Source organism: Leopardus geoffroyi, chromosome C1, assembly GCF_018350155.1.
Source record: "Leopardus geoffroyi isolate Oge1 chromosome C1, O.geoffroyi_Oge1_pat1.0, whole genome shotgun sequence".
Lineage (NCBI taxonomy): Eukaryota > Metazoa > Chordata > Mammalia > Carnivora > Felidae > Leopardus > Leopardus geoffroyi.
This window is the reverse complement of record NC_059328.1, coordinates 165,806,130-165,829,033: the sequence shown is the minus strand read 5'-3', so window position 1 is coordinate 165,829,033 and position 22,904 is coordinate 165,806,130. Positions and strand designations below refer to the sequence as shown.

General features: G+C 34.7%; 1 protein-coding gene across 2 annotated transcripts in view; it reads right to left on the bottom strand.

Annotated features, from left to right (window-relative positions):
• Window positions 1-22,904, bottom strand: part of AGPS (alkylglycerone phosphate synthase) — a 144,519-nt gene that overhangs the window by 85,441 nt on the left and 36,174 nt on the right. For both annotated transcript variants that reach the window (XM_045480298.1, XM_045480299.1), the window contains exons 3-8: window positions 14,729-14,819; window positions 11,813-11,933; window positions 11,647-11,721; window positions 8,622-8,693; window positions 7,195-7,274; window positions 2,171-2,251 (exon numbers count right to left, since the gene is read on the bottom strand). In XM_045480298.1, the coding sequence (XP_045336254.1) occupies window positions 2,171-2,251; window positions 7,195-7,274; window positions 8,622-8,693; window positions 11,647-11,721; window positions 11,813-11,933; window positions 14,729-14,819 (520 nt within the window). The remainder of the gene's footprint in view (window positions 1-2,170; window positions 2,252-7,194; window positions 7,275-8,621; window positions 8,694-11,646; window positions 11,722-11,812; window positions 11,934-14,728; window positions 14,820-22,904) is intronic.

Here is a 22,904-nt window from a genome sequence, read left to right as displayed (position 1 = left end):
TCATAGATAAAGAAACTAAGGCACAGGGAAACGAGTCCTTGGGAGTAAAAACGTAAGTCACACATCCCCAGACTATTAACTAATAAAATACAGTAGCCAAAACTTTAATAAGCCTAGAAACAAATTCCCAAATCCACAATTGACATATTAATGACCTCTCTTAAATTTTATATATATTAAAATCAGTGTAAATCTATAAGCTGAAGAGATTAAAACCTGTGCTACCCAGCTACTACATTTGTGTCATTTAAGAATTTCTAGAAGGAAAAAGCAGGATGTTTTAAGCTGGTTACCTCAGCTGATTAAGAAACTGAAGGGTACAGAAGTTTAATGAGGAAAAACTTGAACTGGGATTGAAAACAGCTATAGAAACTACATTACAGTCTACTGGAGGCAAAAAAGAAAGTTCTATATTGGCATTTAGGGAAATGAACTAGTAGGTAAAATATCAGAAGTTCCTAGTCTAGGAAAATGTCATTTAAATTTCAAGGAAATATGTTCGTTGAATTTTAATTCTAACCTTTAAAAAAAAAACTTGGAAAGGTTAAAATACTACATCAAATGCTATAATCAAAGACATAAAATTAGAGACATGAAAGGCCACTTTTTGTTATAAAAAAATTGCTGTGTTGCTAGGGCCTCATTCAGACATAATGGAAGACTAATACAGGACTTTTTACAGGTTTTTTTTCATTAAATGCTATTATTCTGCCCCACTTAAGTTCATTTTGTGTGTGTGTGTGTGTGTGTGTGTGTGTGTATTAAGTTCATTATATTATAAACTATAGTAATTAACAAAGGTAATTACTTTGACTTCTATAAAACCTTGGCTTATTGAAGATCTTTAACACTGCCTCAACCAATATGTTCAATTTCATCCAGTTCTTAGTTCATTAAATCAAAAATAAAGATAATAATCTAATATTTTTTTCAAAGCCTTTCATCCAGAAATGGTCAGTGGCATACCAATTTCATTCAACTTTTTACCAAGAAATAAGGAAAAAGACAATTAAAAAAAGATCGACAACCATCTCATCTCCATGTCCCATTAAAATGTAGAAGGGAGGAGTCTCTGTAACTCAAGTAGAACAAAGTGGTCAGTATTATTAACAACAAATTAAACTTTCTGATTTTTATTTACAACAGCTGAGTTATAGTCATCCTGACCATGTTTGCAGAGGTTGAAAATCAATACATTTTAATAATTACATGCTTAGAATCCATGAAAGGAACCTCAAGCTTTCCAAAAATTCATTAGGATACCAAAAAGTGTTACAAGGTCTCCAAGAGTTTCACCAATTCATGAGATGGGCAGTTTTCAATGAAATTAGGCACTGAAAAGTTCAATTAATAGCAAATACCAACATCTACCCAGTTGATCCAATTTATCATCAACTTCTGAGAATTCTATGTCTAATATGTTTCACTTTGCTCCATTTCTACTCTTTTATTGTCACTATCAGTTCTTGCCTGAATTATGCCAGAGCCTCTTACCCACCTTCATGTGCCCTTCCATCTATCCTCCACACAGGAGCTAGCCAGAACTACCTGAATACAGAGGTAAAGTTCAAACTTCTAGAAGGGGCTTTATAAGGCTCCTTTATAGTCTGATCTCTTCATGTTTTCCTGGCTTCATCCTCTACCACTGCTATACATACACCCACCCAACATATAGAATGTGTGTTCTCCCACACACACACACACTAGACCTCAGCCACACTCAGCTGTCTGCAGGTCCCCAAGAGCAACAGCTGCCCTTAAAGCCTCTGCACCTGCTGCTTTCTCCGACTGGATTGCTCTCTCCACTCCCATTAACTTTTTTGCTTTCACTCATCCTGAAGTCTCATTTTAAAAGCTGCATTCTCTGCAATACCTTCTTTGTCCAGTTCCTTCCCTCCTAACCCCATTTGATGAGCCATAACACCCTGCATTCAGCCTTCACCTTGCAATTCTCATTCTGAATCATAAGTGTCTATTTATCTAATTTTCTATTGTAATGTAAGCTTTCCAAAGGTAAGGGATGGTGTCTTATTCACTACCATCTAGCTCAATGCCTGACCCACAATAAAAGCTGAACAAATTTGCTCAGTGAATGTACTGTGAAAGGTACTCCATTCATAGAGAGGACATACAGCAATTTTGAAAATGTTAATTAAAGGAAGTAACATACCTGTCTTTCCAAATCCTGTCCTGTTATACCAGCCTCTACATGAGCTGTCAGATTGTTCTCATCAACCCAGAGGATTCGATTCTGTTGCAAATGAAGAAAAAATTCTCATCTCCATGAACTATTGACATTTTCTCAGGAAATATAGCTTCCTAATTCAAGGTAGCAAGTTACAAGACAGAAAATAAGCAAGTAGGGTTACCCTCACTACAAAATTCCATTTATCCCAGACTATAAAACATGACAGACATAGCAACTTAGGCAGTATCTCGCACAAGAGTTGGTTTAAAAGATAGACTCTGTCTTTATTCATTATCAATTTGAATTAAACTGTACTTACCTTACGCAAATTATTTAACTGTCTACTTTTAGTGCTTCCTCATTGTACAGTGTGAATAGTAATACTACTCATAAGGTTGGTGTAAGGATTAAATGAGATGCTGCACATAAAAGCTTAGCATATGGGGGCACCTGGCTGGAATAGTTTGTGAAGTGTACAGCTCTTGATCTTGGGGTTGTGGGTTTGAGCACTCCACACTGGGTGTAGAGATTACTTAAAATAAAATCTCAAAAAAAAAAAAAAAAAAAAGTCTCAGCATACAAAGTTCCTGGCATTCTGTAAATACCATCTGCACTACTATTAATAGTTATAAATCATATCTAATTTAAGAATATCAGAAGATAGCCACTGTGAGATTAAAAAAAGACATGTGCATATAGTAAATGGCATTCCTACTATATTTTTAATCCAAAATAGGGCCAGAGGCTCTGGGTAGGAAACAAAGCACACCCCTGCCTCCTACTTGAAAAGAAGAAACTGAATATCATCTGGCTCAACTTACAAAATGTTTACAGAATGTTTTTAACATTCTTATTTGACCTAATTTTTTATATGTATGAATTACTTTGTACTATTAAAGTCAGACTTCTTTTCCCTTCTATTTGGCTGAGCAAACAGATTAACATATAGACCTTCTTCTGGATCCCACAGAAGCTTTCTTTGCACTTTGATATTTTCAATTTCATGGCAATAACTAATGCAGGTAAGTCTAGCTAATAACAAAAAGGAAAGAACGCAATAGACAATATGAAAATTGTCTGCTTATAGTCCAAATTTGAACACATACAAATAACTGCACTGTTTAATTCACAGGATTATGATAAACATTAAATAAGATGACATATGTGAATGTAATTTTTGTTTTATGTTATTAAAGCTATCATTTTAATTATACTCTCACAATAAGACATAGTAATTTCAATATAACTATGGCAAATGAGTCTTTTGGTCTGTACTAAACTGTAAGGTAAAAAGACAGAATCCAGTAATCTGAATAACTTATACACTTCTCCCCTAGTAGACTGGTTGTTAAAGTGATTACATGCTTGTGGTAATTATACACCTTGTATCTACCAGTGGTCCAAACATATTTTTGGTAGATCAAAGAAACTGAAAGGAGGCAAAGAAAAACAAACAAACACCTTTATGGGCACTCATAGAGAAACCTATAGAAAATATATAGGATACCCTATTATATCTAGTATACACTACCCAATACAAGTTAATAATAAAATAAAAACTTTGAGATCAATAGGTCTTAGTATTATTGTAGATATTTAAGTAGAAAACTGGCATTACTAATTATATTTTGTACACATTGTACCAGAAGTACTCGTGCAAAATCTTGCACACATACCTTATCAACTTCAAAGCAAATCACAATGATAAGTACCACCCATCCACTACAATATTTAGGAGAGTTTAACATTAAAGGCAGTGAATACACAAGGTTTTTCTACAAAATAAATGGTTAAAATTCTGCCATTTAAAATTCTGCTACAGAATTTTCAGCATCTAACTACTCAATGTAAAGACTTTTATCTCATTTAATCTTCACAATTACTTTCTGTATTATTACTATTTTACAAATTCAGTAACAGATTTAGTGGTAAATTTGTACACAGTACACAGAAATTCAAAAACATTCCAAAGTCTATTCCAGAACAGGCTACTCTTAGGTAATCTTCTAAGGAAGATTCTTCTCTTAAACTCAGAGATAAGGACAAAGGTTAATGGGAAACTTTACAGAATAATCAGCCTATCACCATCTGAACCTGCTGATTAATTTTAGCAATACTTAAAGTGGACAAACAGATATTATGTGTGATGTGACATGACATAAAAAAAATATGTCATCATCTACAAGATATCCTTGCTGAAAAAAAATTTTAAAGCTATGCCTGAATCTAACTAGACTTTATATCTAACTTCCAGGTCAGAGGACATACAAAACCTAGAGGAAGAGTTAAATGATACCAAGATGAAGTGACAGGCAAATTCAAAATATGATATAATTTATACTACAAATCACCTAGTTCCTCCAAAAGTCAGCAATATTCAAAAAAGAAGAAAGATAAAATGGGACTTAAGGAAACAACCAAAAGCTAACGTGGGTCTTGTCTCAATCCCCATATGAACAGATGAAGTATAAAATAAAAACAATTTTGAAACCACTGTAAAATCTGAATGTGAAACTCTATGTTAAATGACACAAGGAACTGTTTTTAAGTTTGACAGGAACAACAATAATGTAGTGAGAAAATGTTCTTTTAAAAACAGATACACAGAATAACTAAAACTATCATTGTTTGTGGGGGTGTAAAATGGTGCAACTACTCTGAACAAAGACCTGGAAATTGCTTGTAAAACTGACTATGTACCTACTATGATTTAATTCCACTCTTACATATTGACCTAATAGAAACGAAAGCCTATGTTTACAAAAACACCTATTCAAGAATATTCATAATAACTTCATTTATAAAAGCCAAACCTGGAAAGAGCATAGGTGTCCATCCATAGAAAAATGGATAAACAAACTATGGTATAGTTATATAATACAGTATCACTCAACAGGAAATAGAAATGCACTAGTGATAAACTCAGGAACAGAGTAATCTCAAAAACATTATACTGTGTGAAAAAAACCTGACACCAAAGAGTATGTAGTATATGATTCTGTTTATATGAAGTTCTAGAACTAAAAGTGATTTACTCTGGGTGGTTGAAGAGGGCTGGGGATTTGTTCGGAATTTTCTGAAGTCATAGAGATTTGACTAGCACAGGTGTAGACATTTGTCAGAACTCACGGAAATGTACGCTTAAGACGTGTGTATTTTATGTAAACATGTCTTTTACCTAAAAAAAAGAATTATAAAAAATCATAAACTTTCGATCCTAGTAATGATATACATGCCAAAGTATTTGGGGGGAATGGTAGTGATGTCTACTACTTTAAAAAATATCCAACAATAAGATAGGTTCATGGATGGACAGAGGGAAAGAATGATGGTGGTGGGTATATGAGTGTTCATTGTAAATTTTTTTCAACTTTTCTGTGTGGTTAAACATTTTCATAATAAAATGTTACAAAAGGAAAAAAACAGATACACAGAAATATTTACTTGTAAGTAGCATAATATCAGGATTTGCTTTTAAAATAGTAGAAAAACGGGGGCACCTAGGTGGCTCAGTCAGTTGAGCGTCCACCTTCGGCTCTGGTCATGATCTCACGGCTCTTGGGTTCAAGCCCAGTGTCAGGCTCTGTGCTAACAGCTCAGAGCCTGGGGCCTGCTCCAGATTCTGTCTCCTTCTCCCTCTGCCCCTCCCCCACTCACACTCTGTTTCTGTCTCTCAAAAATAAATAAACATTGGGAAAAAAATAATAAAATAAAATAGTAGAGAAACAAAGGAAGATAAAGCCAATATTACAAAATGTTAATAATTCCTTAATCTAGAAAATGGATATACTATTTTACTTTGCCATTTGAAAAATATTTCTAATTAATTAAATTTTAAAAACCTGTTTATACTAATGAAGGAATATGCAACCATGAATACTGTTGTTCATATAAAGATTAAATTCACGCGGTCCGTGAGTTCGAGCCCCGCGTCAGGCTCTGGCCTGATGGCTCAGAGCCTGGAGCCTGTTTCCGATTCTGTGTCTCCCTCTCTCTCTGCCCCTCCCCTGTTCATGCTCTGTCTCTCTCTGTCCCAAAAATAAATAAACGTTGAAAAAAAAAATAAAAAAAAAAAGATTAAATTCATACCCAAATTAAAGCTTTAACATGGCACAATGTCCAACTCTTGGACCACCATCAGCCAACATGTCACAAAATAATCCTATCATTCAAATTAGCTCTTTATTCTTCCACAAGCAAAAATGCAACAGCATTAAAATTTGGGGGGACAGGAGGCACCTGGGTGGCTCAGCCAGTTAAGCATCCGACTTCAGCTCAGGTCATGATCTCACAGCTCGTGAGTTCGAGTCCCGCATCGGACTCTTCTGTGCTGACAGCTCAGAGACTGGAGCCTGTTTCATTCTGTGTTTCCCCTCTCTCTCTGCCCCTCCCTGCTCATGCTCTGTCAAAAATAAATAAACATCTAAAAATATTTTTAAAAAATTGGGGAGACAGGGGTGCCTGGTTGGCTCAGTCAAAATCCAACTCTTGATTTTGGCTCAAGTCATGAACTCATGGTTTGTGAGGTCGAGCCCTGTGCCTAGCCTCGGGCTCTGTGCTGAGAGAGTAGAGAGCCTGCTTGGTATTCTGATTCTCTCTTCCTCTCTCTCTCTGCCCTTACCCCCTTTCTCTCACAAAATAAATAAAGAAAATAAACTTTAAAAACAAATTGGGGAGACAAGTTTTGGTGTTCCAAATTAACTTTAACCAATATTATGTGTCTTGCTTTTAACAATACAAATCAGGTCATCTACTATATCAATAGTCCAATCCATGACTCTCAAATTATCAATTTCTCAGGCTAATTTGGTAGAAACCACCAATATCTGTGCCTAAAAGTGAGTGAACTAAGCTTTCTGGGACCTGAAGACAAGGGTGAAATATAATGATGAAATAAATTTAAAACAAAATGAAAAATATACCTTTATAATGACAACTAAGACTGAGTCATAAGGAGTTTTTTAAACCAAACATTATCTTCAAGTAAGTCTAAAATTTTCATATACCATTTGTGAAGTGTCCAAAGAAATAATTGTTCTTGTCTCATCTGCAGGACACATTAAGCCGTATGATACACTTGTTCCTCCTGCCAAAATAGGAAACAACAACGCTATGTTTAATATTCTGTTTTTTAAGCTAAGTTTCTAGGGCAAATTCCTAATACAAAGTATACAAACAGGCCCACTAGAAAAGTAATACCTATTTCTACTTTGCAAAATGTAATTTGCAAATGCTAACACACTAAAAGCAAACTCACCTTTATTTTATGCTGCATGCCAAAATGAAGAAATATTATGGAGCTGAAAGCAATGGGATATGGCTCCATCCCCTGGGCACACTCAAGTGAAGCCCCTAGCAATTTGTGAAACTCCAAAAACATGATTAGAAAAGTTCTAAGCTAAAGACTACTGTGGAGATATCGCTTAAAAGAAAAAATACCCTTCCTAATTCAACTAAAGACACCTTACCTTAATTATGAGATTCATTTATCATTTGAAATAATATATTCTCATACAAAAAGACTTTAATAAACTAGAATATAAACAAGTTAAAGTTGCCTAGATTACACAATATTCAAACAAATTTATATGTCAATAGTGAAAAGATGATTTTAATATAGAATAAATAATATATAGAAGTATGTAAACAAAGTACTCCTGTTTTACACTAACATTTGTTATCAAACGAAAAATGCTTTCTTAATACCAGTACAAAATAATACCTTGTTCTCAGTAAACACTATTTGCTTATCACAGTCCTTTGATATCAGAAAAATATTTCCCTGAAAGTGACACTGTAGGGCCTTTTCTCCATGAATTTAATTCAACCCAAAGTATAAGCGGAAGAAGGAATCTGGAGCTCCTGATTTGTTGGGGTCCCACTTCCATTCCATCAATGCTGAGTTAGTGAAGGCAATTTCCTTTGGCTTGTGTAAGTTATTAAAAAAATGTGGTTCATAAAAGATCAAGAGAGATCAAATTTGTCTTTAAATGCAAAGCAATGCTGTTTTTCAACATTAAAAGGTATTGTGATCTGATCATCATTGCCTTAGTCGATCTTTCACACTGCATAGCATTCCTCCCCAAAAGTATACACTGGGTATATTTAGCCTTTGAAAAATAACATTCTCTCCATAAAGACAAAGGTTATAAAGTAATTGCTAAAGTGGGAACATTTTCTTGTTTAAGCATTAAGTCACAGCGTCAACTAGCATCCACATGGGAAAGAAGCCATGAGCAACATGTCTCAAACAATTCAGGTAAACAGACCTACTATAAAATGAGCAACATAAACCAATTTTTCAGAAAAAACCTATCATAATTACAAGAATGTTTGCTTTCAAAGGGATGGCACAAATATTTAGAATATAAATATCTTAAATTTAAAACAACACATTTACATAATATTAAAATTCAAAAGGCATAATACCTACCACCAATTGGTATGATACAAAGGTTATATTTGCACGCTAGATTCACAATCTTAACTACATCATCATGACATGCTGTTGAGAAAAGGGAAATAAATTAATCACAGGGACATGAGTAAACGCTAGGTAACCCTGCAAAATGAGGGTCTATTAAGTTCTTTAGTGTCTTTTTCATCATTTATGTACTCTTTAACACATTAAGTGGCTATATTAAAACAAAATGTTTATTATTTATCTTTTTAACTTCTTGTTTTGAAATGATTTCATACTTACAAAAAAGTTGCAAATAAGGTACAAAAAATTTCCTTCACCCAGCAGCCACAAATATTAATATCTTACATAACTATAGTTCAATTAACAAAACCAAGCAATTTACACTTACACGATACTATTAACTAATTTACAGACCTTATTCAAATTTTGCCAATTGTTTCACTAATGCCCCCTTTTCTGGAACTGCCAATCACACACTGCATTTAGCCGCCACGTCTCCTTACTCTTCTTTAATCTAAGACAGTTCCTTGGTCTATTTTTGATTCTCATGATCTTGACACTTTTGAAAAGCACGGGTCAGTTATTTCATAGAATCTCTCTCAATTTGGGTTTGTATGTCTCCTCATGGTTAAATTCAGGTACACAGTTAGGCAGGAATTCCACAGAAGTGATGCTGTGCCTTTCTTAAGAGCTACATCTAGAGGCACATGATACAGACAGGTCTCATTTCTGGTAATGTTAACTTTCATCATTTGGTTATAAAGAAATCTGCCCGGTTTCTCTACTATAAGAATGCTTTAATTAGCAAGTATCTTGTAGGGAGACACTTAATCTATATAAATATTTCTCATCATACTTTCACCCACTTATTTTTGCATTCACTGATGGTGTTTCATGCTATTTTTAAACAAATTTTAAAATACTATACATAATATACCACATATATTCCTTTCTATTGTACACAACTGGCAGAGTACTCTTTATCAGAGTGTAAGCTATATAAGTAACAAATACCTGACAGCAGGCGACTTTAAATACAAAGCATAAGATGCTAAACCTCAATTTGGCTAGCAAGAGGGCATTAAGCCAGGGAGCTGGCATGGCAAAGAAACTCTCTGAGAAGGATTAATCTCCTGATAACATGGAATGGCAAGGAAGAGAAAAAGACTTGAGGCAAGGAAATTATGCAAAAATCAAGTATTATTTGCTAAGGGATTGAAAGGGAAATTTAAGGATGTAAAATATACAAATGAATATCCATTTATGAAAGTAAAAATACTGGTCTATAAAAGTTATCATTTCTCAGGTTTGTTTAAAGCTAGGAATATGTCATTTGTATCATTCCAATTTTTAATGAAGATTCACTTTCAAGCTTTCAGATTAAATTTATAAAACTTACTATTTGTGGTAAAAAAATGTATTAAATGGAATCCTAGTTTATTAATAACTAATAAAATACCCAAACATGACTATCAAAAACCTTTAACAAGGCAAAACTACTTCTAGGATTGTCAACTAATCAAAAGGTTTCTTTAACCACGTTATCTGACATGGCACTCCTTCATCCCACTGCTCACCTAGATTCTTGAGGTGTGAAACATGATGATAAAGGGAATATTTTAGAAAAACTAGCCTCTCAAGAATATATATAGGGTGACCTGGAAGAACAAGAAACTCAAGGTATGAGAGAGAACATTATAGACTGCTGCGAAAATTCAGCTATGCATTGATAAGGGCCTGGTTTGAAAACTAACATGGAAAAAAAAAAATAGAAGGACAAGGTTGGTAGGGACTGCCATACAGAATGGCTTTTATAGAACAAAGAAACTTTTGTACAACAACTAACTCTGCATGTTTCCTAAATCTGGATTTTTAGAAATATCTGTATTTTCTAAAGTAAGACATACATTTTCATTATGGTAAATCCTCAGTACTTTAATATTCAGACACATGAAGAACATACCTAGAAAGCACACTCCAAGTTCTACTTAAGATTTATCAAAAGATTGTCTATTAAGGTTTCCTATGATAAACAAAAATTGATAAATTTTGCTTTCATTTTTTTCCAGTAAAAAAATGGAATAAATCTTGCCCAAATCTTGGTAGTGAAGTAGTCTAAAGCTACTAAAAGAACACTAGAAGAATATACCCCACAGGTATCAACAAAGTAATTTAATCTCAGCTACACAGGCTCTTGCATTTTCCCCCTACATATGTCACCTCCCTCCTACCTCCATATTAAAGTATGCTTTTTTTCCCCTCAGATATTCCCTGTGAAGTAGAGGGATCACAACTAAAAACAGATGAGACAATATTTTGAAAAATAAAACACTCCCTATACTCCTTTATGGAGTTTGAAGAGGAAAAAGGATCAGATCACTGGAACTTTTGTAAAAGGTAATTATGGACAGTAAGGTACAAATATACCAATTCTACCTTAAATTTTCTACTAAAAGAGATGGGTACAAAAATCATATATATAAATATACTGCCTAATCATCAGCAAGAGCAAAATAACAACACAAAGCTCATCCTTCTTCTATCTCAAGCCAAAATCAGGGATGAAATTAATGTTTCAGAATTTAACTGTTTATATCAAAGACAATGGGTATCTTAAACAACTTGTTTCACCATTTGAAGACAATGCTTGTTAGCCCATGAAGTGATATCAACAAATTACTTACTAGTTTATAGTAATCAATAGTTAAGAGTTTCTTTATATCTGAATATTTATCATTGATCAATATTAATTTCAGTAAGCTTTCAAACTAACCAAAAATACATTTTTCTACCCACCTTCCAATATGATATTTACGTTTAAAATGAAGACTTAATCAGCAACAAAAGAATCAATCATTAAAACCAATAGTTCAGGATGATCAGATCAAGAATTACACAACTTTTGGTACACTAAAAATACAGTTACCTATACTTTTTACAACTCCTATGTTTACAAGTATGTATTTCCAAAACTAAATTTATTTAAGATTTCACAATACTAAATTAATGATGCAAAGGAAAAAAAAAAACTTACTTGGCCATAAAACTATATCAGGAATTCGCTGAAACATTCCTTCCCTGAGCAAAAATATCTCATGAAGACAATGACCTGTTTTGTATTTAAAAAAGAACATGTTAAAAACATCTTAATTTATAAGAAATTTTAAAATTAAAACCACTGCTTATATAAAGTTGCTTACCATGAGCTCTAAATACTCGATCATCTGCTTCTTGTGAATATGAAATATTGGTTTCTTTAAGGTCATGAAGAAAATCTTCATTTACAATAGAAGGAGGTGTATCACTAGGATTTAAGGATGCCTAGAAAATAAAATTGGTTTCTTTGACTTATTTCTAGAAAAATAACTTTTGAATACCTGGTTAGAGACAGTGACCATAAAATGTAACTGAGACAAAAGCATGGAAAAGTAACAACCAACCCATACAGATACGAACTCTGTGACAATAACAAATTACAAATGGTCTGGTTAATCATACTCTGTATAAGTAATAGATGCCTTATGTTTCCTCTTTCACATCTTTGGCCCACCTTCTCATTATTTTTGAAGATTGCAATCAAGAACAAAGAAGATGGCAAAGTCTCAAATCTTCCATTTTAGATCAAGGAAACTGGGGAAAAGCTACTTAACTTTTGCATCATCTACATTTTCACCTGCAGATAAAATTTTCCATTTCTTAGATTTCAATTACCATTTTAAAATGATCAACAAGAAACCTCGTCTATTTTTATAGAACTGCTTTAAAACTCACAACATAATTATAATTTGATACTTAGTTTCAACTAACAGGTAACCTGAAAAATAAATCTTCAACTTTAAAGCTATGTGACACTGGGCAAATCACCCAACTTCTCTGAGCCTTGGCTTCTTCATCTGTTAAGTGAGATTATCACCACTAAACTTATACAGCTACCATAAGGAATTAGAAAGGTCAAAAGATGGTAATTTTTGTGAAAAGCACCAAATACCATGCCTACCACAGAGAAAAAAAGGCTGGCCAAATAAAATCTGCTATTAAAAAAAGCTATGATACAGTATCTGGAAAAAAGAAAATATAAGAATATGTAAAAGAGGCACCTGAGTGGCTCAGATGGTTAAGCAGCTGATTCCTGATTTCGGCTCAGGTCATGGTCTCACAGTTCCTGAGATCAAGCCCCACCTCGATCTGTGCTGTCAGTGCAGAGCCTGCTTGGGATTCTCTCTCTCCCTCTCTCTCTGCCCCTCTCCTGCTATCTCTCTCTCTCTCTCTCTCCCTCCCTCTCAAAATAAACATTTGATAATAATATTTTATAATAACATTTAAAAGATGTGTAAAAAATACATATTTATGTAGTGTTAGTATCTTATTAAAGAGTCTGTATTTAATATCCAATTATATAAGAAATATTTATTGAGTGTGTGCTATATACTAGGCACTATTCTAGGCCTTGGGGATATAGCAGTGAGATAATCAGGGAAAAAAATCCTTGACCTCATGGAATTTACATTACAGTGAGAGGAAATGACCAGAGAACCCCAACAAAAGATACACTGTTATGATTTTATTAAGTTATTAAAAATTGAAAAGGGCTCAAAATCAGAAAAAAGTACATGGAAAACTGGTGAAATTTCTGAAAATGGTATACATATTACATCAATGTAAAAAAAGATAATTATAAACAGCCAAAAGAAAGAACTGAGGAAATAAAAAAGAAATCTTGTAAGAAAAGTTGAAAGAATTTGGTTTTGGAGGGGTAGGAATTAACTGTTCACATAATTTCTTTAGTAGAATGACACGTAACGGTGCATTTATAAATAAAGCAAACAAGTACTCACTAAATACCTATAGCCCTCAATAGCGTGTTGGATACAGCAGAGAATATAGCATAGAGGCACCTGGGTGGCTCAGTCGGTTAAGTGTCTGACTCTTGATTTTGGCTCAGGTCACAATCTCACAGCTGTGAGATTGAGCCCAACATTAGGCTCTGTGCTGACAGCACAGAGCCTGCTTGGGATTCTCTTTCCCTCTCTCCCCTCCCCATTCACACACATGCACACTCTCTCTCAAAATAAATAAAACAAACTTAAAAAAAAAAAAGAATACAGTGTAACCCATAGTCCCTGCACTTATAGAACTTAAACCCAATTTAGAGGGACATGCAGAATACCATGCCATAGAAATAATAACAACAAAAAATAATGAAAATCATAATAATATAGAGAAATGCTACTTCATTAGTTTGATATGAATACAGTTTAAAGTTTTTTAACCTCAACTACAGAAAAATGAAACTACATGAACAAACCAAAGTTCTCTATCACTCATACCTTAATCAAATTTTTACTTTTTTGTAAGTCTTCTAAAATTCTGAATGCTTTGATATTAAAAGTAACATTACATTTTTATTTCAAATTATCCTATATTAATCCTGGATTACTGTCAGTTCATTAAATATCCTAAAAATGATAGCAACTTATCCTTTTATAGCAGTCCTCTCACAGAATGCATTCATTTGCACTTCACTACCACCCTAAGAGACATAGAACAGACAGTTATTATTCTCACTTCTCAAATTAAGGTAACTGAGCCTCAGAGAACATAAAAAGTTTGCCAGGCAACTCTCAGATAAATTCTGAGATTAAGATCTATATCTGTGATGCTGAAAAGCCATCTCTAGAAAACCTAACAAGGCATGGGGCGCCTGGGTGGCGCAGTCGGTTAAGCGTCCGACTTCAGCCAGGTCACGGTCTCGCGGTCCGGGAGTTCGAGCCCCGCGTCAGGCTCTGGGCTGATGGCTCAGAGCCTGGAGCCTGCTTCCGATTCTGTGTCTCCCTCTCTCTCTGCCCCTCCCCCGTTCATGCTCTGTCTCTCTCTGTCCCAAAAATAAATAAACAGAAAAAAAAAAATTAAAAAAAAAAAAAAAAAAAAAAGAAAACCTAACAAGGCCAATTAAACCAGTAAACTTCTTAACAAAAAAATTACAACAAATGCATTAAAGCAATTATAACAAATTACAAAGATAACTCTAACTGATTTAGGATTAAACACATGCACGTGCACACACACAGAGGCACAACACAGAGTTAAGTATGCTAGTAATCATTCTTATTTCTTACTTTAGAGGTAGTTCTATGCTCCAGGCTTACTCCAAGGGTATTTTGGATCCAGTCTCTAAAAGTTGGTAAAGTCATGCCACTAAGAGGGTACCTAAGATTACAAAGAAAATAAAACATTGGAGTAAGGTATCTTCATTTAAATTTAAATCTTAAAATTGGCTTCTAATAATGGTCAAGTAGTTCCTACCAAAATGACCCTCCCACATATAACTATAAACTCTGGACAAAAAAAAACAAAAACAAAACCCAACTCTGAAGGCAGTACAGACAGACAAAAACAGGCAATAGGGGATAAAGGGGTGTGATACATTTAGAAAAGTATACCTTCCAGATGTTTTTTATTTTTAAAACAAGTTTTAGCCTGAGGGACAGCCCCCGCTGGTGCCATAACAGGAAACAAAAATACAGAAAACCTCTAGTCTTCCTGCCTTGAAGAACCAGAAGGCAGTGTTTGCAGTGAACACAACAGCTGGGAAGAGTATAGAGAAATCACAGGAGAGGAGAGAGTCAGAGAGTGATGTATGCATAAACTTTCCCCAGGTGTCTGACTGACGTATGGAGCAGACAGACTCGAGGCAGTCCAACTAAGTTTAAAAGAACCCAGCTGCTCACCACCACAAAAGGAAAGAAATGGGAATCTGAGGAACAGTCAAGTTAATTACTTGATGTTAAAAAAATAAAGCCTCTTCGGAAGAATATAATGGAATACAGAGTTTCTACAACATACCATTAACAATGTCCAAGATGTACTCCAAAGTTACTAGACAAAGACAAACAAGAAAGTATGATCCATAATCAAGAAAAAGGGCAATTAATAGGGACTGACTCTGACGATCTAAGATACTGGAACCAGCACACAAGCATTTTAAAACAGCTATAACTATGTTAAAAGGCAAAAGGGAAACTATGTTCCCAGTGAGTAAAAGAAAAAATCTCAGCAGAGAAACAGAAACTATAAAAAGAACAAAATAGAAATTCTATAATTAAAACTCTTAAAAATTCATTGGAGGAACACAGGGCAGATTGGAGATGTCAGTGAACTTACAGACAGAGCAATAAAACATATACAATCTGAAGAGCAAAGAAAAAGATTGAAAAAATAAACAGAGCTTCAAGGACCTATGGAACAACAGCAAAAGACTAACATACATAAAACATAACATATACATAACATACATATAGAGTCCTAAGCAAAAGAAAAAAAAGGGAAAGGAAATAAACAGTATTTGAAGAAATTAATGGCAGAAAGTTTCCAAATTTGACGAAAGACATAAATTTACAAATTCAAGAAGGCCAGAGAACACTGAGAAGATAAATGCCAAGAAACACACTACACACATCATGGTCAAATTGCAATATAAAGAGAGAGAAAGAGAAGGAGGATAAAAATGTTAAAAGCATCTAGAGAAAAATGACACATTACATACAGTGTAATAACAATAAAAATTATGACCGGCTTCTCATCAAAAACGGTGAAATCCTGGAAATAATAAACAGCTGTAAGGAGGGGTTCCTGGGTGGCTCAGTAGGTTAAGCATCCGACTTTAGCTCAGGTCATGATTTCACGGTCTGTGAGTTCAAGCCCTGCGTCGTGCTCTGTGCTGACAGCTCGGAGCCTGGAGCCTGCTTCGGATTCGGTGTCTCCCTCTCTGACCCTCCCCCATTCATGCTCTGTCTCTCTCTCTGTCTCAAAAACAAACATTAAAAAAAATTTTTTTTGAAGAAAGAATAAAATAAAATAAAATTCTCAAATCAGTCTTTCTTTTTATATTATTACTTTTTGTTTCTTTCCAAGATTTAATTTAAATTCAAGCTAGTTAACATATTGCATAGTATTGGTTTCAGGAGTAGAATTTAGTGATTCATCACTTACATATAACACCCAGTGCTCATCACAGGCACCCTCCTTAATGCCCATTACCCATTTAGCCCACCCCCTACCCACCTCCCCTCCAGCAACCCTCAGTTTGTTCTCTACAGTTAATAGTCTTATGGTTTGCCCCCTCTATGATTTTTTTATTATTTCTTTTTTAAGAGAGAGAGCACACAAGCAGGGGTAGGGGCAGAGGAAGAGAGAGAATCCCAAGCAGCCTCCATGGTCAGCACAGAGCCTGACATGGAGCTCCATCCCACAACCCAAGGATCATGACCTAAGACGAATGAAAAGCTAGACACTCAACCTACTGACCCTCCAGGTACTCCTTTGTCTGTTTTTATCTCATTTTATTTTTCCTTCCCTTCCTCTATATTCATCTGTTTTTTAAAATATCAAACAGGAGTGAAATCATATGATATTTATCTTTCTCTGACTTATTTTGCTTAGTATAATACACTCTAGTTCCATCCACATTGTTGCAAACGGCAAGACTTCATTCTTTTTGATGGCTGAGTAATATTCCATCATATGCATGTATATGTGTATATACATATATACACACACCACATCTTTTATCCATTCATCAGTCAATAGATATTTGGGCTCTTTCCATAATTTGGCTGTTGTTGATAGTGCTGTTATAGACATTGAGGTGCATGTGCCCCCTTCCAATCAGTATTTTTGTATCCTTTGGATAAATACCTAGTAGTACAATTGCTGGGTCGTAGGGCAGTTCAATCTTTAATGTTCTGAGGAATCTCCACACTGTTTTCCAGAGTAGCTGTACAAGTTTGCATTCCCACCAACAGTGTAAGAGGGGTTCAAATAGTCTTTACATAAACATTAACAAAACAAAAATGACAGTGGAAAGGAGAAAAAATACATAAGGAACACATATGTTTTAATTAGTTAAGTTTCTTTTCATGCTAAAAAAAATCACAAGTGCTAAAAATCAAACTGAACGGGTATGTTTGAAGTACTATAATATGTTTTCATAAATCTAAAGAAATTGGAATGGAAGAAAGTATAAGACTCACAGCTAAAACAACTAAAGATAGTCATTCAGCATATAAAATTTTCTTCATTTCAGCTGAGGTAACAGTACAAATTCTGGAAAGCTGGTTATAACAGATATGCCACCGCTATGTGTTAGTTATATTCCCCAAAAAGACCAGTTTGGAACTATTAGGTTTTAATGCTGGATCTTTATATGTTAAATGTACAATTAATTTGAGTCCCTGTAAAAGTTATTAGAACCTTGATATTCATGACAGAATCAGACCTTTGTGAATCCCTTAATTAACAAATAACACTACCCATAAAATAAAAAGGTGACCACCTTCAAGACACTTGAATTAACAGATAAGTTGGTGTTACTGTTCCGTGTAAAATTTAAAACTACATTCTACCACTAAGATAAACACAATATACTTCTACATCTGAATGCACAGTATTTCAGACTTTGAAGAAGTATCTTGCACCGAATATTCTATTTAAGATTTTGCTCCATTAACTACAAGTCCAGCACAAAACATACAAGAGATCCGTGTCAGAATATAAATTTTTCAATTGTATTTTTTCTTGCATCTAATGCCCTAGGATTTGAAAAACAGTAAAAGAAACCTGACTTCATAATCATAAACCTAGCATACTGCCAAGGGTTCCAAAAATCTCACAAAAGATCATGAAGTAAAAATTAAAACTTTGAAATCAAAGAAGTAAATTGACTGAAAAGAAACATTATAAGAAAAGTTAAAGGAATCAGCAGTATTTAACTGAAGAAACAGCTATGGAACAACTTGATTATTACAGTAAAATAGTTTAGATATATATCCAGAATTATAAAAAGCATATAACACTCATATAAGACTGTACTGAGCATTGTAGGACACACAGAATTAATATTATAACTTCAATTCTTAAGAAACTTACAATCTAGTTTAGTTAAAGCTACAAAAACACTTAATTGATAGGATGAATATATGGGCAAAAAATAGGAAAATTTTGCCAGAAATGTGATAAGAGGAAAGCCAGGTGCCTGTACCAATTATTGAAACAGGGTGACTCTTAAATGGATCTTTACTCATGGCTGAAGATTAGTTTGAAAACTTTACGAAATGGTTCTTGTTGGGGCACGTGGGTGGCTCAGTTGGTTAAACACCCAACTTCGACTCAGGTCATGAGCTCAAGGCTTGTGAGTTCAAACCCTGCGTTGAGCTCCGTGCTGACAGCTCAGAGCCTGAAAGCTGCTTCAGATTCTGTCTCCCTCTCTCTCTGCCCCTCCTCTGCTCATGCTTTGTCTCTCTTTCTCTCTCTGTTTCAAAAATAAACATTAAAAATAAAATTAAAAAAAAAAAGAAATAGTTCTTGTTGTAAAATATAAGGTGAGATCAACTCACCACCTTTCCTCAGGACAGAACTGACCTATATTGTAGAAGATATAGAACCAGGGGAAGCTTTTAAGACCAAGAAATCACTGTGTGGAAAGAAAATTCTGTGAACATAAATATCCAAGAATGAAGTGTACATCAAGATTTACTGTGACTAAAGACAAAGTCCTCTCACTCTGCGGCAGTGCACAGAGGCAGCAAAATATTAGTACACACAACTATCTATGCCAGAGTAGGTTCCACAATTGCTAAGCAATTTAAAAGTCTTTTATAATCAGATAAAACTTTAATACCACTGAAAATATAAAGTACAACAAACCCAAACAAAGTCTCTCCATCTAAACACTAACTTGTGCTTTGTAAGCACCAATTAATGTATAATACCTTTAAAGTCCAAGAAAAATGACACTTTTCAAAAATTTTAGTTTGTAGAAAGCTACAGCATTAGCTCTGAAGTATTGCCTTCTGCTGCTTAAACCCATGAGGACTCAATTCATCTATATCTAGAAGGAGTAAGAATAGCAAGATTATAAATCTAAGGATTTAGGGGTACCTGGGTGGCTCAGTCAGTTAAGCCTCAGACTCTTGATTTTGCCTCAGGTCATGACCTTATGGTTAGTGAGTTCGAGCCCCGCATGGGGTTCTGTGCTAACTGCGCAAAGCCTGCTTGGGATTTCCTCTCTCTCCCTCTCTCTCTGACCCCCCGCCACATAAATAAATAAACTTAAAAAAAAAAAAAAAAACAACTAAGGATTTATAAACTAACAAATTACAAATATGTTCAAAAGATAAGACTGTGTTCAGGAAAAAACTTCTGATATTTCCCAAAGATCTAAAACAGCTTATAATAATTGCATCTTTGGCTGGGTTTGAAATGTCAATGTTGCCCTCCCCAAACTACATACAATCAACCACATTTGCTTATAAAAATTTATTTGGATCAGAAATAATGGAAATGGAATCCCCATAAATTTTCATTAAAACTCACTCTTGGTTTCTGGCACCCAAGAATTCTTTTTCCCCAGCTCTGTTTTATTTCATTCTTGGGTATTTTATTCATGTTTTCTATGCAGTTATAGAGGGCAAAGATTTGTTCAGTTCAAATCAGTATTTTCTTATAACTCATCCTTTCTAGTCACAAATTCCATTTTCTTTTTGAAGAATATCACAACCTTATTTTGCTTATGCCCTGTGCCTTCCACTAGAACAACAGCAATTTTTGTCACAGGGTAATTTTTTACAAGATGACTAGCTTTACTGTGCTACTGTATAGGGGTAAAGAAGGCTACCATAAAGTGCTCCCAGAGTTTGGAGAGAAAACAAGATCAATACAATGAATGAGTATGGTTATCTGCAGAAGCACAATACAACAGAAACGGCACAAGAATGAAGCTTAGAAACATTTGGGTATCACTCACAACTTTCCACTGAGCAGGTGACCTCACGTAAGCTATTTAACCTCTCTCACCCTCAATCCCCTAATTATTTTTAAGAAAATATGACTACCCATCTTAGGATTATTTTAAGATAATTCAGTAGCCATTCAATTAAGAAATAGCTATTATTATCTTTAAGAATGTTTGTAAATGTTTTCTGATACAAATCAGAGAAATCTACTAATTCAACCATTATCCCCAGGAAACTAGACTAGGTTAACAGAAAGCTATGATCCAATTCAATCCAGTTTATTATCCTCTGTGGTAATGGTACTTCTGGCAGCACTAAAATGGGAACTGAATATTATTTAGTTATTGGCTTTCGTTATTAAATAGTTTATGTAGTACGTATTTAATCCTAGAGCATTTAAATTCCATTTCTGTATTTGGAGAGCTACCCTCCGGATGAGTCGTAGTGAGGAACAAAGGCTACCTTCCACTAAAGCAAATGTACCTGATATCTACTTAACTGGTCTCCCTTCTAGGCTCTGCCAGTTTGATGCACCCCATTCTATTCCCCTTTCTCCCACTGGACCCAACTCAGGAGTTAATACAAAGAAATGAGGCCTTTAAGGAACTCATTCTGGTTAGAATGGCAGCAGCAGCAATCTTCCAAAGTCTGAAGCCAAACATAAAATTCTCCGGTTCTATTACAACCTGGATAAAAATCTCTCTTAAGACCACTGAATCTCCTTTGCTCTTAATCTATGCTCTCTGAACAACATCTGAATTACAAATTTTGTATTCTATATATCTTAAAATCAGAAAGGGCATTAACAAGTGCTCTGTACACTGAAAAAGGAATGATCTAACCATGAATAAATACACTGGGGTTCTAATGTTTTTAATGAGTGTACCATGAGTGTGGCACATGTCAGACCTCTAAAACCTGATCCTCTCTGTGAAAACTGACAAATCAAGTGTCAGAACACCAGAAATAAGAACTAGATTCTGAACCCATGGCACTACTAAAATGTAATTACTTGAGATATTTTCTGTGACTAATCATTCATTTCACACACATACGCTTCCAACACAAACCACTAAATAGCCTACAGTACCCTACAGAAGTAAGTGTCTAATGCTTTCAACAGCACTGTGCATAAGGGACTATTTGCCCTCTCCCATAAAATAAAGATGCTATTCTCTCAAGATCCAAAGAAAGGAAGAAATGAGGACAGTATCTGAAAGGAGAGGAAGTTGATTTTCTAAGTTCAGAAGATTTCTTTTCCCCTCAGAAGATTTGGCAAAGCCAGCTTCTACACTGATAAGTTTCTGTATTAGACATTATTCTATTTAAAACATGGGACTTTCAACATTTAGAACACTGGTAAATTTAACTTTAACCAGAAATTCCTCCTACCCGAATTATACAATTTCCGAACTAAGCCTCCACCAATATGCTTCCCAGTCAAACTTAAAGATGGGAATGAGAATACGTATAATATTTATTTTTCCTATTAAAAAGCAAGTGTCAAATGTACATTTCACACCTTCATTACAATTAGTTCCTAATTACTACTCCCGAGGTTTTGTTCAGTTACAAAGTATGTTCAAGTCAGAAAACTGGAATGATTATGTTGCAAAGAAAAAGAATTTCTCCAAAGGAATAAAACATTTCTCACTGGTATTTCAATATATTGACATACCATGTAAGTTTTAAGAATATTAACCTAATCGGGGCGCCTGGGTGGTGCAGTCGGTTAAGCGTCCGACTTCAGCCAGGTCACGATCTCGCGGTCCGTGAGTTCGAGCCCCGCGTCAGGCTCTGGGCTGATGGCTCAGAGCCTGGAGCCTGTTTCTGACTCTGTGTCTCCCTCTCTCTCTGCCCCTCCCCCGTTCATGCTCTGTCTCTCTCTGTCCCAAAAATAAATAAAACGTTGAAAAAAAAAAAAAAAAAAGAGTATTAACCTAATCATATTGATCCCCAATAGATTTTAAGTCAAAACACAATCCTGGAACAGATTAAAAAAAAATCTGATCCTATTTTTTACCTACTCTCAATTTTTAATTTATAGAGCCAGCATTCAAATCTTACGTGTTTATACTAACTGTCCTTCCAAAACGATTTCAACAGACAAACCCAAAATACCAGCTTTGGCAGGATTGGTTCTTAAAATCAACTAAGAACTTACTTTACAATTCTGTCTGCATCTGGAACAGTAACAATACAAATATTCTTTAGAATTCTTATCAACACATTCCCAAAAACATTTCAGAAATGTGAAAGTTATCACACAAATGATTGTTCTTTCTTCACCACTTCTTCCCTAATGTGTCTCAGAATATTAATTTTAAAAATACTATTTATATTCACAAAGACCTAAAATTGTTCACCATCCATAATAACCCACACCCAAAAGTAAATTCCCAGTCTTTTTAAAAAAATTTTTTAAGTTTACTTATTTTGAGAGAGACGGAGACAGTGCAAGTGGGGGAGGGGCAGAGAGAGAGGGAGAGAGAGAATCCCAACC